At 52.8% G+C, this 15,502-nt stretch overlaps 2 protein-coding genes across 9 annotated transcripts in view; one reads left to right on the top strand and one right to left on the bottom strand.

Annotated features, from left to right (window-relative positions):
• Window positions 1-20: 20 nt before the first annotated feature.
• On the top strand, window positions 21-2,822 carry OTX1 (orthodenticle homeobox 1). Its single transcript, XM_015620579.2, has 3 exons — window positions 21-151; window positions 659-810; window positions 1,496-2,822. Exons 1-3 carry the CDS (start codon window positions 55-57, stop codon window positions 2,252-2,254), a joined length of 1,008 nt encoding a protein of 335 aa, XP_015476065.1. The 5' UTR covers window positions 21-54; the 3' UTR covers window positions 2,255-2,822.
• Window positions 2,823-7,290: 4,468 nt separating this feature from the next.
• Window positions 7,291-15,502, bottom strand: part of WDPCP (WD repeat containing planar cell polarity effector) — a 148,010-nt gene continuing 139,798 nt past the window's right edge. For 6 of the 8 annotated variants that reach the window (XM_015622991.1, XM_015622999.1, XM_015622993.1 and 3 more), the window contains one exon: window positions 7,291-8,348. In XM_015622991.1, coding sequence (XP_015478477.1) covers window positions 8,191-8,348 — 158 coding nt within the window. In that variant the 3' untranslated portion in view covers window positions 7,291-8,190. Of the gene's footprint in view, window positions 8,349-10,932; window positions 12,053-14,321; window positions 14,351-15,502 lie in introns of those variants that run through there. The other 2 variants (XM_015622997.2, XM_015622998.1) reach the window with 2 other exon arrangements.

Raw genomic sequence — 15,502 nt, 5'->3', positions numbered from 1 at the left:
TTTTTTTTTTTTTTTTCCTGCGGGACTTTGGAGGAAAACTGCCCGGCTTCTAGCATGATGTCTTACCTCAAACAGCCTCCTTACGGCATGAATGGGCTGGGGCTCACGGGCCCCGCCATGGACCTGCTGCATCCCTCCGTGGGGTATCCGGGTGAGTACCGCGCATCGTGGGCCCCCCAGTCCCCCATCCTCCAGCAAGCGGAGGGGGAAAACTTCCCTCCCGTGCGGGTTTGGAGGAGCTGGTCGGGCCGTAGGGTTTAGGGTGGGTTGTGGGCTGGTTGTTTGCCTGCACTCCTGCCTGGGGACATTTGGATCTAGCTGAATTTCCCCCTGTTTCACCCCTGGGGTGTCTTCGTTATCCCAAGGATATTTAAGGATAAAGAACTTTCAAATTGAACAAAAAACCAAAAAGTAATTAATTTCGACACAACGAAATCTCCCCGTAGTTCCCGCTGGAGCCAGGCCTGACCCTTCTCCAGCCCTGTGCCCCTCGCCCTGCCCGCAGCGGGACGGGATCCGGCAGCCGTGGGTGTGCGGGGACACTGCTGCTTTTCGGGGTGCGCCTCAGGCCCCTGGCCCGGGGTCCCCGGGGCTCCCCCCGTGCCGGGAAGTGCGGGAGGTGCGTGGGGGCCCAGCGTGACCGGCGCTCATCCCGCAGCCACCCCGCGGAAGCAGCGGCGGGAGCGCACCACCTTCACCCGCTCGCAGCTGGACGTGCTGGAGGCACTCTTTGCCAAGACCCGCTACCCTGACATCTTCATGCGGGAGGAGGTCGCCCTGAAGATCAACCTGCCCGAATCCCGAGTCCAGGTACCAGACCTGCGTGGGGGAATCCTGCACCGCTGTGGGATGGGGGATGCAGAACCACCCCAGCTCAGCGGGTGCTGTGCGGGCCGGCTGCTCCATCCACACTTATCCCTGTTTTCTTGGGACGCGGATGTGTGGGGGTTCCCATCTGCTTTTCTGTCCCACCGTGGGGACATTTGGCCAAAGAGGGAGCATTTGTCTTTTATTTTTTATTCTCTTGTATTACTTTTATTTTTATTAATATTTTTCTGTCACCCTCCACCTGCTCCAGGGCACAGCAGCCCTACCACTTGGTAGGTGCTTCCCAGGGATATTCCCTTTGGGCAAGGGTCAGTGGATACCCAGGGGGTTGGGATGTGCAGGCAGTACCCGATGCAGGATTTGTCCCCCAAATCCATATTTTGTCACTGTGCCAGGGATATGCACGAGCTGGGATGCCGCAGCCTTTGACCCTGGCCATCCTTGCTTTTGGCAGGCTGCGGGGCGGCCGGGTTGCCGGGCAGGGCTGGGATGATATTTGGGGGTGTGAGGAGTGCGCAGTGTTGGTGTTGGTGGGCACTGGGAGAACCGGTGCCAGGGTGAGGGTGGCTGGGTGCTCGCAGGCTGAAGAGCCCCTCCTGGGGCTGTCTGGGGCCCTGCTCACCCCGCCACGCTCCTTGCTCCCCTGCACCCCGTTTTCTCCCCGCAGGTCTGGTTCAAGAACCGCCGCGCCAAGTGCCGGCAGCAGCAGCAGAGCGGCAGCGGGGCCAAGAGCCGCCCGGCCAAGAAGAAATCGTCGCCCGCTCGGGAGAGCTCGGGTTCGGAGAGCAGCGGGCAGTTCACGCCGCCGGCAGCGGCCTCCAGCTCCGCCTCGTCTTCCTCCTCCAGCTCGGCCTCCTCAGCCCCGGTGGGCGCCCCGGCCTCTCTCAGCACCCCGGCATCGTCCATCTGGAGCCCGGCTTCCATCTCTCCCGGCGCGGCTCCCGCGGGGGTGACGGTGCCCGAGCCGCTGCCGCCGGCCGCCGCCTCCTGCATGCAGCGGGCCGGCCCCGCCGCCTCGGCCGCCTCCGCCTCCTACCCCGTGTCCTACAGCCAGGGCGGGGGGTACGGCCAGGGCTACCCCGCGCCGCCCTCCTCGTCCTACTTCGGGGGCGTGGATTGCAGCTCCTACCTGGCGCCCATGCACTCCCACCACCACCCCCACCAGCTCAGCCCCATGGGGCCCTCCTCGGTGCCGGGCCACCACCACCACCACCCGCTGAGCCAGAGCTCGGGCCACCACCACCATCACCACCACCACCACCACCACCAAGGTTACGGCGGCACGGGGCTGCCCTTCAACTCCTCCGACTGCCTGGACTACAAGGAGCCCGCCGCCGCCGCCGCCGCCTCCTGGAAGCTCAACTTCAACTCCCCCGACTGCCTTGACTACAAGGACCAGGCGTCCTGGCGCTTCCAGGTCTTGTGAGGGACCGGTCACCATCCCCCCCAAGCTGCCACTGACCCCCGACCCGGGGACTCCCCACCGCCTCCTGGGCAGGACTCTGGCTGTTCCTCCTCCTCCTCTTCCTCCCTCTTCGTTAGCAGTGGCGATGCCCTGGGGAGGTCCTGCCGCCCCCATCTCTACTGACTGATATTTATTTGCTTCCTGCACCACTCCACCAGGTTTATTATAATTATTATTTTTTTAAACGCAACAGAAGAGGAGTTTAAAAAAAAATAAAATAAAAAAAAGAAAATTAAAAAGCCTAGCGTGTCCCCTGCTGCCCCCCGGGCAGAGGCGCAGGCTGGCTCCTGCCCTGCCAGTGCCCCCCCAGCTTTGTGCGGGGACCCTCAGCCCCTGCGGGTGTGGAAGCCCCGGCTCGCCAGTCCTGTACAGCCTCTTGCCGCGGGGAGCGGCGGGAATGATGTAAATACTCGGTCCGTTCCAGTGACCACGATTATTTTTAGTTGATGCTGTTGGGTTGGCATTTATCTAGAGTCTAACATGGGACAGAACGTAAAAAAAAAAAAAAAAGAAAAAGAAAAAAAGAAAAAAAAAACTTTTTTAATTTTCATTTTTTTTCCTTAAAAAAAAAAATGAATATTTCCCGGTCTCATGTCCTCCGTCCATCCTCGAGGGCTCTGCACAAGCTTGGCTGTGCCGTCCTGGGGCTGAGGGGGAGAGGGAAGGCAGCAGCCATGAGAGGTGCTCAGAAGGGAGGCAAAGGGGGAGGGAAAGGCTGTCCAGCTGATCCGAAACCTGCAGACCAAAAAAACCCAGAACTTTTGGAAAAAAAAAATAAAAGGAAAGAAAAAAAAAAAGCTGAAAAAAAAAAGTTTTGGTTTATTTTTTGGGGGGAGGGTTGCAGGGATAAGCAGCTCTGGTTTGGGGCTGGGGAGGGGGGCACGCACGGCTTTTTGGAGTGTGTTTTTTGGTTTGGTTTTCGTTTTGGTTGTTCCGAGCCCCCTGTGTCGGTCGGTGCGTTGTGGCGGGTCGGGGCTGCAGCCCCGCGTTCCTGCTTCCCCCTCCTGGGCTGGCGCTTCCCGGCAGCGGGGACAGGGACAGCGTACGTGTCACTTTTGATGCCGTAACCCCTTCAACTGTAAGGCAACCCCCCTCCTTTCTTCCCGCCCACCCCAATAAAATCTAAACTAATAAATGTAGTGTTGTCGTGTCCTCTTTCCTCCTTCCCGCCTCCTCTTCCTCATAAAACTTCCCCGGGGGGGAGTGAGGGGGTCCCAGCAGGATGGGGATGCGTGTGATGAGTTTGCGAGTGCTCTGGAGGGAGGACCCATCTCCGCTTCTGCAGGTGCGGGCTGGGGACTCGTTCTTACGTTAATTGACTCTTAATTGGTTACGGATTTATTGGTGCCCGGTGGTGCCGATGGGGCTCACGGGACGGGCAAGCGCTGCCCGAAATTGCGATTTTCTCCCAGGGTCGGTGGCGCAGCCCCCAAAGTCGGGACCCACGGGCGGGCCTGGGTGGCGGGGTGCGAGGGCCGCTCGGACATCCAGCCGGACCTCTGTCCCTCTGTCCCTCTGTCCCTCTGCGCGGGTTCGGCACCTGCGCTTCCAGCCCCGACTCCCGGCCGTACCACGGTTCAGCCGCTGCCGGCTGCGGTCCAGCCAAGGAAGGAAGGCAGGGAGACGAATTTTTTCCCCGTGACAATTTTCCCCTATTTTTATCTCCTCCCAGACCTTCCCTTCAGTTGTTGGAGGCTGCCTGTTGGTGCTGGGGCTGTTCCTACTTGCACAGGACCGGGGACGTGTGGACCCGCGGGCCACGGCTCCCCTGCTTGGGCCATTGAAGCGATTCTCGAGGAGCATCCCCAAATCCCCATCCACCTCCCCGTGGTCCTGCAGTAATGCCCCCACCGCATCTGGAAGCTCCGGGTGTCCCCACCGCTGGTGTCCCCAGGCAGCCTCGGGCGGTGGGGACCGCGGGGGGGTGAGGGGTGCCAGGGCTCCCCGCGCCTGCTTTGGGGAGGGTTTCACATCCCCCCTCCCGCACCGCCTGCCCCCGCATCTTGCTGGAGAGCCAGCGGGGCTGGTGCTGCGGTGCTGCGGCGGGAGAAGAGTGGGATCAGCCCCAGGATTCACCCGAGCCAGCCCCCGTGCAGCCTTCCAGGGTGGTGGCCGTGGCAGAGCCCCGAGGCGGGGATGGCCTCCCGCACCCTTCGGCGCAACAGGAGATGTGGGAGGGGACGAGTGACTGAGTCAATGTTAGGGGATTTTTCTTTTAAGTGGTTCTTTTCCTTGTCGTCTCCTTCTGTGGATATATCCAGATAATATGTAAGTATTTTTTTAAAAAATGTATCTATACCTCTACTATAAAAGAATTGTTCTCTTCTGCAATCACCAAAGTGTGGCTGTACAGGCAGTTTGAGCGAGGGCCACCTGTGCTGGCTCCGGGTGCATCAGCCTATGCATCCCCAAGCCCTTCCTTTAAAGAGGAAGAAGTTCTCACAGCGCTCCTGGTGCTGGGAAAAAAAAAAAAAAAATCTGTGCTGGGCACAAAATGAACCAGAGTTGCTCTCCCAGATTTAGTAAGCACATGAGAGATAAGATCCAGCAGGTTTATAACACACAATCCCTCTGACACACACCTTTTTTCTTCTTTAAACAAAAATGATGCACACTTCATCATCCTTAAAAACTGTGTTCCACTATAACTCAGAAGATCAGTGATGCTGAGACACAGCCAAGAGGGGAGCCTGAATTTTGTTTTTGGTGACATGGTCCTAAACTTCTTCATCCAGTGCCCCACAGTGGGGCTGGGCCAGGGCTCTGCTTTGGGGTGTTCCAAGGGATCCCCTCACTTCCCCCCCCCACCCCGATTTAGGCACCAGAAACACCAGGTGCCACTGCTCAGTGGTTTATCCAGCAACTCCCACGCTGCAGTCTGGGCATTTTCCTGTCCCACTCACACAGACTCAGAGCATGGTGTTGAAGCTGGCTGCTGAGCACAGGTGGCTTTGGAGGCACAGAGGACACCTGGTCCAGATCACACCAAATCACGGCTGTGCCCTCAATGCTTGGCTCCAATTCAATTTTTGTTTCAATTTTTTTTTTCCCAGTCACTGCCAGCAGGGCGGATAAGATTTGACTCCCGCCTGTTGGTGGGTGAGCACGGGCTGGGAAGGGTCACGCCTGGGTTTGGGGGAGCCCAGCACCCTCCCTGTTTTACAAACTTCTCCCACTGTGGGCTACCTGAAGGCTGGCGCAGGCATCGCCACCCCGAGCACGAGTCATGGCAGGTAAGGTGGCACGGTGCCTGGTGCCCGGCTCCAGGGGCAGGCGCCAGCAGGATTGCCAAGCTTTTTAGGGCAACCCGGTTCTGAGAGAGCTGCCTACTTGGCTCGTGCCTCACCTCTCCAGCAAGAAGGCTGCTGGGTGTATGTATGGCTACCATGATTTTTTTATTTTTTATTTTTGTTTTTATAAATGAAAATCGCACTTGATGATGGAGCACGGAGCTGCCGGGGGCTGCGGCCGCAGTGCCGAGGGCTGGGTCACCCCCGGCAGCAGCACCCGCCCCTCCCGAGTGCCAGAAGCTGCCTCTGCCTGCTCCAAACCTGGGGCTTTCCTGCCAGGAACTGCAGGGTTTGGGGTGAGCAGCAGGGGAGACAGAGGGGAGATCATTCCCCAGCTTGGGCTGCCCTTACCTTTTATGCCGGTGCTTTCACGGACCTGGAATAATCCATGACCTATTTGCTCTGCCCTGAGTCGTGTCCCTGCTCTGCTGTAGAACCCCTGAGTGTGGCAGGGAGCTGGGACAGGTGGTGATGGGAACACCTTTAGTGGGCAGAGGCTGGACAAGTTCGCTGCCAGCTGGGGTGACCAACTCCTCCTTTGGGTGCAGGAGGTGCTTTGGGAGCTCAAACCATTACGGCCGAGCATGACTTAAATTATTGAAGAATTATGGCTAAAAATCCTGTTGTAAGTTTCAGAAGTTGTGCCCACTAACACGACTTATTACAGTTATTTTGTAGGCAGCCTTCCTGGCAGGAAGCAGAGAAAACAGGTGATTACAGCTGAATAAGGAACCACTGGTTTGTGGTTTTCCCTGCGCTGACCTCCGTGTTAGCCAGTCGCTGCTAATTCATACACTTTGAGCAGCAATTAATGCACATAAAATCCCATGTTGGTTCCAAACCTGTTTTTGATTTTGTCAGTGAAAAGTCTGCAGGTGAACCTCCTAGCTGAGGAAGCTGCTGTACTGGAGAGCTCTCCTTTCATGTCGAACTGCCACTGCTGAGCACAAAATGCTGTGGGGAAGGAGGAGGGTGAAAATGGTCACAGGGCTGAAGCCTAAAGGGAAACATCTGCCTATTTCCACTTAAATCCCTATTCAACACTTTTTAATTTTTTTTTTTCCTGGACAGACAGGACTTTTCCAAGAAAACCACGTGAGGATATTTTTTTATGAAAAACTACAATTTTAGGAAACAGCATTCTGGACCTTATGTACATTTCTAGTATCACTTCCTGTATATTTTTAAGCTGAAATCCTCTTAGCATGCAAAGTAAATAGATTATGATATACTGAAGGATTAAGAATCACTGTCTGGTGTCAGATTAATCCCTCATATAGACCATCACTTGTACTGACAGAAATATGGCTGCAATTCAGCAAAATAGCTGTATGGCAAGGCGATGTGTCGCAGCCTCTTAGGCAGAACAAGCCCCCCGTCACCGTGGTCCAGCGCCGTGCCCTGCCTTTTCCAGAAATTCAATTTCAATCCGTGGGACATTAAAGGCACACTCCTCTGCAAGCTCAGCCCTCACTGCCTCAGCTCTGCGTGGGGAGGCGAGGCAGCAGCTGCTCTCTTTATTTGCTTCTCCCTGTTGAGCGTACAAAACCCTACGGGCTGCAAACCCTTGGCTCCCTTCAAACCTCAAACCAAAGCGTCTCTTTCGAATACAAGCATGGAAAGGTGTAGGTTGGGATGGAGTGCTGAAAAAGTGCAGCCGAAATCACCCATCAGGCAGCAGAATTTTGACTCATAAGGGGAAAATGGACCGTAAATATTTTATTTGGGTAAAGGCAGAATTTCTGTTAATGAAACACTTCTAATGGCTTGTGGGTTTTGGGTTTTTTTACATTTCATTCTCAGTCCATTGTACAGATTTGTTCACTGCATAAAGCCAAATTCAAGAAGCTCTCTAGCTTTGGGTCTCAACCACCCAGTGCTCCCCAGAAGGCTCAAGATTAACCCACACATGTGCCTATGACAGAGCTCAAAATATCCGTGTCTGTACACTCTGCGCTCCATCAGGTGGTGGGAGGAGGACCCACGATGATGCTTGCTCCTCTTCACTGCCAGAAAAAAAATAGAGAGGGCTGGCACAGGTTCCCTTCTCAGTGCATTTTCTCTTTGTGGTTAGAGGAGGCAGATTAAAATCTGGACTCCAATGGAATGATGCTTAAGAGGCTCCGCATCTTTTTTTCAAGGCAAAATAATGGTTATTCAACTAAGATGATATATCTAGATATGAAAATTGAGAGCATTCTTTGAAAAATGCTGCTAACTGTGAAAGGCTGCTCTTTCACAGAGGTATCCTGAGTGAAGATCTTATCTGCTGGTATCTCAATAGGACGGTTTTCAGAGCCTTAAGTGGAAATTCAAATCTGCTTCCAAGTGAAGATTGTAAAAACATATAATGCATAGAGAATTACAGACCTTCTCCTGAAAAGCTTATGGATTCATCCAAGACACCCCACCAGATTTTTCAGCATTAAGTTGGTACAGTAAATGGGGATCAGCGATTACTCGCTATTTTTGACGTCTTTGATGAAAATGTCACCAAGTTGCCCTTCACAAGCAAACACAGGGCACTTTGTGCATGGACATATCAATATGAACTCAGAAATAATTTGGAGGTCTAAGAACAGGATATTTTCTAAGCCTGGTGTTTTGTCATCTGCCGGTGGTCAGATCCAAGGCTGGCTGGAAGTTTGCTGAAGGACTTCCCGTGAACTTCACCACCTTGGTGAGGTTTCCTCTTCTCTGCTTTGGCAGCTCAGTCACACCAGCCCAAAGTGCACGATTTGGAGAGACCCGCTGTCTCCAGTCTCCTGAGGGGGAAAGACAGGCAGGATCAGGCAGGCTGCAGGGAGAGGCACAGGGGGATGGAAACACAGGTATCAAAATACCACCCGACCCAGGGAGAAGAGATAATTGTAGACACTGTCCCACTTTGGTCTGGGAATGAAGGATGTAGCCCCAAAATGGTGAAGACTGGCTTATCATTCAAGGTAAGGCATTTCTCATCTGTTTTTAAGCCCCTTCACACTCCCCTTCCCCTGCTGTTCTTGGGAAAACCAGGGGCTGCAGCTCCAGGGACCATTGCATGGTGTCCCCTGGGATGTGAGGGGCTGGCAGCCGTGGCTCCACCTGCCTTTGAGACCACTCACTTGGTGCTTGGAAGCTTATTGGCAAAAGAGAAACTTTAGGTTTTGTTACCTTTAATTAGGCTGGGTTAATGCCAGCCTGTGGCCAGCCAGGTTTTAAAGTGGGGATGGCATTTTGCATTCCTCACACAATGCAAATGTACGATTTAAGCACAAATCCTTGTCCTGCACTCTGTGCCTGTGCAGGGTGGAAGCCTGAGCCCTCTGGTTTTGCAAAGGACATGGTGATGGGGAGAATGTGTGCTACCAGCAGAGGTTATTTCATAACCTGGGCTAGCGTGCCTGCGAAATGCATGAAATGCTTTGCCTTGGAAAGCGATGTAGTCTAGTGAGTCATTGCTTTCTTTTGAATTACAGATGAGTAGCCAGCTCTTCATGATGCAAAGAAAAAAACTAGGTGTGGAGCTGGAAACAAAGGGAAACGTGTGTTTGTCCTGTCTCAGAGGGCAAAACACACTGTCTGGCGTGGGAAGAGGGGGTGGGCTTGGCCCCAGAAGGTGGCTGTCAGGGCTGTGTCAGGCTGTGGGAGCACTGGTGAGGGTGGACAGGGCTCATGTCAGTGACTCCCTGGCTCCTTGACTTCAGGAAAGATGAAAAAAAACAACTCCTAACTCTTGAAACTTCACAAGGAACCTTTACCAGAGCAGCAGCTCCATCTCATGGCATGTACACTTCACCACAGAGATAGAGATCTCCCTCTAAAACTGCATTCCCTCCACGACTTCCCCACCTCAGCTTGGAGGGAACAGCAGAACAGCAACAGCTCCAAACAAGCTCTGTATGGACATTGAGCTTCCAGCCCATGGCTTGGCTCTTCCCTTGCAGGGAGATGGTGAGAGGTAGCCCTGACAAAATACAACTCCTTGAAAATCCCCAGAGGTGTTTTGAAGATGATATGAAGGTGTCCCTGATGTCCCACCTGAACCAGTGCTTGCATCCCAGACCCCATCAGGTTATTCCAGTGTGGAAAAATGAAGCACAGCCTCACCACTGAGACTTCTGCTTAGTAAGGCACCTCTCTCTTCAAGGAGGTTATGAGGTGCCTTCCTTGGTAGCAGCCCTCATGGTGGGGCTGTGTGCATGTGCCTTGGGTTTTGGGTGGCTTCAAGCTTTCTGTGGGCTCTCCTTGCTCTCTGAGTGACACTTGCTGCAGGCTTTAAAAAATACGATTTTTTTTTTTTTCAGTGAAGCCCTGAGGAGCATCAGTGGCTGAAGGTAAGAAAGGGATGGCTCATTTGTCCCTAGAGCTGTGTCAGGGCCTTATGCAGAGGGGTTTCTGCTGGTGGTTGCTCTGGGGGTTAAGATAGTAGGTGGGCATGTGAATGCAGGCTGGAAAAAGACCCCACACCACGTCTGGCCACGTAAGAGTTCAAGGTTGTTTGGGTAGGTCCCCGTTCCTCAAGGTGCAGGGTCCAGAGTGCATCAGGTGGGTATCTGAGCTGCATTTGTGATTTGTGATTTGTGCCTCTGTCTGGGGAGACGTGAACAAGAACCCAGCCCTGCAGACCTACATACTTGGTTTTTTAAAAAATACTTTTTAAAAAATCCTATTTGCAAACCTCTCTGGTCACACTAAAGCTGACCTGGCGGTGTTGTGTGGGAAGCCTGTGATGTGGCATGAAGCTTGTAGAGGTATTTAATGTTAATCAAAGGCTGAAGAGTGGTAATGACTGGAATCCTCCTCTGATACCTGCATCTTTTCAGCTGCAGCACCCCGGCAATAAAACATGCTGTAACAATTTGATGAGAGTTGATTTTCATTGTGCAGGAAGAGGGCTGTCCAGGAACAGGGGCAGCCAGCACTGCAGAGCTGCTCCCTATGATAATGAGCTGCTAGTCCTCCAGAGAAGGAAAACATGAATATCCTGACAGGAGAGCATCTACTTGTGCCCTGGAGAGTTCAGATCGTGGGGCTTTTCATGGTAATGATGTGGTCCCGCTCCGGCAGGCGAAGGGAGGAGCGGTATGGGAAGGCACACCCTGTAATTGAAAAGCCACTAAGTCATCTCGGACCTGCAGGGATAGCAGGATGGAGGCAGTGGTTTGCTCTGTCTCCACAGGTCTGAGGCAGAACAGAGGATCCTTCTACTCTCCTGGAGTGGGAAATACAGAGAAACCTCTTCCCCGCGCTGCTGTATTGCTCCCAGGAGGCTACGCTTTTTCTCCTGGGATTATTCTCAAGGGCATGATGAAGGTGGGAAAGGACAAGAGTGGGAGAGAGGAGAATAAATGAAGGAGCCCCAGGAAATTATTTTAAACACCTTTTTTATTCAGATGAAGACTGCCTGGTTCCAGGCCGCAGGAATGACTAGGTGGAAGGACATGCCTGTTGCTAGATCCATAGGTACCATTCCTTTTCCCTGGGAATGCCTTGTTTCCCTTGAACAGCATAATACAAAACCATTCTGGCTGACAGGTACTCAGCTGAGTGATAATACATTAAAATTATCACCTGGTAGCCATAAGGAACCATTGGCTTCAGTATCTTGAATTGTCTGGTGGAAGATCAGTCTCTGGTCCAGGAACGAGAGAGCAGCTGAGATCTACGTTTTCCAAAGGGTCTTGTTTGTACCAAGGTAGGAGACCAAGGTGTTTGGAGCCTTGATTTCACTGATCCAAGTCTGGGTGCTGCTACATGGAAACTCTGAACCAACCTACACAGTTGCTCAAGATTACCAAATCCCAGAAGAACACAGAGCAGGAGGGACCTCTGGGACCACCCTGCTCAGAGCAGCAGGGCTGGGCTGGGTCTCAAGCAGCACGGTCCTCCAGACCACCCTAACCTCACCTCCAGGATGGAACATGCACACCACATCCTGGCCATTCCAAATATTGTGGATGGGATGCTCATCCTCATTTGTTTCAACCATGTCAAGTGAGGAGCCATACCCACACAAGCCATGCACAGGGCGAGGAAAGCCACAGCTTATCCTCATCCCTCCACCATCTGTCTTCATCCCCACCTTTGTGCTCAGTGGTGGGATGCTCTGGCCAGCCCAAAACCAGTCTGGCAAAGCCACATAGACTGCATTTGTGCTACTGCCAGGTGAGAACACCTCAGCAGCCCTTGCCCACCATCACCCTCACACCATGGAGATACAGGCAGGACACGGGTGGCCCGTGCTGGTGCTGGAGGGACACAGGTGACCCCCATGGTAGCACAGCCTTGCTCTGAGACACTTCTAATGCTTTCCTCCAGAAAACAAATCTTGTTCAACAGCTTGAGCACTGCTTGGCTGTGTGACAACCAGTTGCTCTGGCAGGTCACTGGGAACAGTTTGTTGCACGATTTCTACAGTTTCAGGGAGGAGAAGCTTCCTCATAGCTGAGAGCAGCAGCGAGTGAGGAGTTCACATGCTGTGATGCACCTACAGAAGACAGGCCCATGTCAGATCCATCCCTGCTAAGGCCTCAGTGGCCATTTGAGCTGGGAATAGGTCATCTCTGGCTCCAGCTCTCCCCCAACAAACTGGAAAAGGAGGGCAAAGCAAATCCTCCAGCTCACAGCTGCAAGGATCTTCCTGCAGAATTGCCTGTGCAAGAAGGGCCGGGTTTTGGGTGTGCTCCCCTTGGGTGGCACCAAGCCCAGTATTGTGTGAGCTCCCGCTGAAGCAACATGTGGGAAGTGGTGTCAGGGGGATGCCAGCCTGGGGAAGCAGGGGGATGAAAGTGGGACCTCAGGAATGGGTTGTCCACCATGCAGCAGGCTGGGGGTGGTGTCCAGGGGAAGAGCTGCTGATGGTGGGTTTGGGTTGGATTTGGGATGGGTTGAACAAAAGCCACAGGTCGGTCCAGCTAGAAGGATCTGCTCTGATTTGCTGTGTGCTGGTTCCTGTGCTGGTACTCAGCTGCTGCAGGACTTTTGAATTTCCACAAGCCATTATAAGTCAGGACAAAATGTTGATGGAAATGTTTTCTCAGAAGCATAAAGTTAGTGTTACACGGATGCTGCTCTTCTCCAAAAATCTTGGTGAGCACTACAGGCTCCCCTTACCCTGCCAGCCATCTTCCTCTGCCACTCACAGCTGCTGCCTCCCTTCTCTGGGTCCAGAGCAGCTCAGATGGAAGTGCCCCATTTTCCTGTGCACAAGGAGCTCTGTGATGTGTGCTGAAATCAAAACACCTACTCCCAGGTGACAGAGGTCACACATCGACCCACCAGCTTTTAGACATGGTGACCACTCAGCTGAGGTAACTTTTTGGAACCAAAGAACACTTTAACCACTCCCTTGGGTAAGTCCTCAATGAAGTGATGGCAAAGTTTTCTCTGTGCATCACTCTCCTTACACAGTCTGAATGTTTGGGCTTGTGGATTTCATTGTTATAGTCCGGAGAGTTCACATTAACTTCTCAGTTTATTAATTCAGCTGCTTATGTGAAGGAAAGGAGATCTTCCACAGGGCTTGGGGAAGGAACAGTTAACTGCTGGCTAACCCAGCTGCAAACCCAGGGATCCCACCAATGTCTCCAGACCACCACTGCTGCTGTGCTTTACTTCACTCTGTGTCCTGAGGCCACCAAAATCATCCAAAGGCCAATGAAGAGGTCCTGTGGGATGAGGATTTCCCTCTGGTGTGACCCTGACGTGGTGAACCCTGGCACCTGGTGCCCATCCTCCACCCAGTGCAAATGCACAGGGGCCTGCAGGAAGCTGCAGAGGTGGGGCCGCTGTGTGTTCTTCCTCAGTGCTTCAGGACTGGTAGAACAGCTCTTAGAGCACAATTTTACTTGGCACAGGCTGGTTTTGTAATGAAAGAAATAAATAAGTGCCATCCTGCTCTGCTGGGAGGTTGAAGTGTTCCCTTTTTTTTTTTTTTAATGATCTGTTTGCACTGAGGCCAAACACTGAATACTTTGGCCTCAAAAATAGAAGTTTAAACAGGAATTGTAATTGGGAGGAGGATAAAACACAGGCACTCTTGTGCCTACGTCCTTGCTGCCATGAGATTTATAATTTGTTGTATTTTACTTTAGTTTTTCCTTCAAAGTAGAGCTGAGGAAGCGTGTTTGTGCTGCGTGCTGCTGACTCATCAGCTCTGGAGAGAGGCTCGCCCTATATCTGCACTCTGTCTGCACCCCACTGACTCCCAGCCACCCAGGATCCCAAACCAGGCCAGGAGGGAATGTCCCCGTGGCAGATGAAGGACAGGAGGGGCAGGGTAGGTTTTCCTGCCCACATGGAAGTCTCCTCCTCTCCCCTCACTGGGTTTCCTGCAGGCTGGAGGTGGGAGCCAGTGTGGGAGAGGGGACATGGGCCTAGAGGCCGGCAGTGTGGGAAGGGATGGACCACCTCTACTGGCAGCACCTTGCAGTTAAATCCCAGTTATAATGAAACCATGGGGTAGCATCTCACTCCTTTTCCCAGTAATCTTCCTCTTGGAAGTGCCAATCTGAGTGCTGGTTAGCTCATGTAAGATAAACGTGGATGGAGGATGAGACTTTCATGTGCTGTGCTCAGTACAAAGCAGCAGGTGAAGCTCTACTCTAGCAGAACCGTATGGGAGCATTTCTACCAATTCCAGCAAGAGCCCTGCAGGCAGACAGCTTGCAGGGACAGGCCTGGGGAGTTTCAGGAAGCTTCAAACTAGAGTAAATAATAATAAGCAGAAATAAAATAATAAATCAGAAATGGGTTACCTGCTCTGAAGGAACGGCTCTCATATTTCCTTAAAAAAAAAACCAAACAACAAAAACACCCACTATGTTATTTACAGTCCATTTAACTCACTGAAAAACCCAAACAAACAGAGGTATTAGGTAACTTTCACTTTTTTGATAAAACAAAGCTATTTCATATCATGTTATTCAATGGATGAATTAAAATACTTAATATATTGCTTATACAAGTCTATACACGTAGGATATGTATATTCCCTCAAACACCACAACAAGTTAAAGCAACCATGATTTTTGTGGATGAGGCAGTGTGGAGATGCAAGGCCACCAGCAGATCAGGGATCCCATGTACTCCCAGCTCGGTGGAGAGCTGCAGCAGGACTGGGATGGGCAGTCTGGGACAGTCCTGGCTGCAGGACACCTCTCCCTGCAGTGGGGGAGCCCTGGGGTGGTGAGGCTCAGCACGAGCTGCCTGAGTGCTCACCTCCTGTCTTGGGAGAGTTGTGTGCTGCCAGGTTGCTGCAGGAGCTGCTTCAGGCTGAGGCTTCCTGTTACAGCTTGAGCCCAGTTAACAGCTGCCAACATCAAAAAGAAGTCCTGCAGCAGGCAGTGTCCTTCTGCCCCTTGCTTGGTGCTGTCTGTGGTGCCTTCTGATCCCCACACAGGGCACATTGTGGTGCCCTGGGATGATTCATGGGATGGACAAAAGCCCACGGGAAAGAAAACTTTTTAACAGCTTTTTTGGGTTGGGTTAATGTGCTGTCAGCTCCCTGCACCGTCCTGAGAGTGTGGGAAGCAGGACTATCCCACTGTGGCGGTGGCAAGCTGCTGGTTCAGCTTCAGTGCAAGGTGGAAGTGGAACCATAACTGGCTTGTTTGAAATGATCCCTTTCAGCTGTGGCTATAGGAACCACCTGGCCTTCCCGTGCCTGGAGACTGGCTCCATTCCTACCTGCCTGTCAGTACAGCCATGGGACACCCGGACAGGGCAGGAGATAAAAATCCTTGTCTCGCCCCTTGTGCAAACACTCTGACCTATCCCTGCCTGGCTGCCTTCACGGGACAGCTCTTTAACCATGACCTTCTCGTGCTGGACTGCTCGTCTGCTGGACTGCTGCACTCCCTGGGCTCTGATGTGATGGCAATGCCAAGTGCTGCTGAAGCAAGGCAGCCGCCTTCGCTTCCTCCAGAGCCCCGCAGGA

This window comes from Parus major, chromosome 3 (genome assembly GCF_001522545.3).
Source record: "Parus major isolate Abel chromosome 3, Parus_major1.1, whole genome shotgun sequence".
NCBI lineage: Eukaryota > Metazoa > Chordata > Aves > Passeriformes > Paridae > Parus > Parus major.
The sequence above is the reverse complement of the archived record's forward strand: the minus strand, read 5'-3'. Positions and strand labels throughout refer to the sequence as shown.

Excerpts from the sequence above, each read along its gene's own strand:
- OTX1 (XM_015620579.2), top strand. The coding sequence starts at position 55 with ATGATGTCTTACCTCAAACAGCCTCCTTACGGCATGAATGGGCTGGGG. Across the intron at positions 152-658 it reads TCCCTCCGTGGGGTATCCGG|CCACCCCGCGGAAGCAGCGG; the intron begins GTGAGTACCGCG and ends CTCATCCCGCAG. Across the intron at positions 811-1,495 it reads TGCCCGAATCCCGAGTCCAG|GTCTGGTTCAAGAACCGCCG; the intron begins GTACCAGACCTG and ends TTCTCCCCGCAG.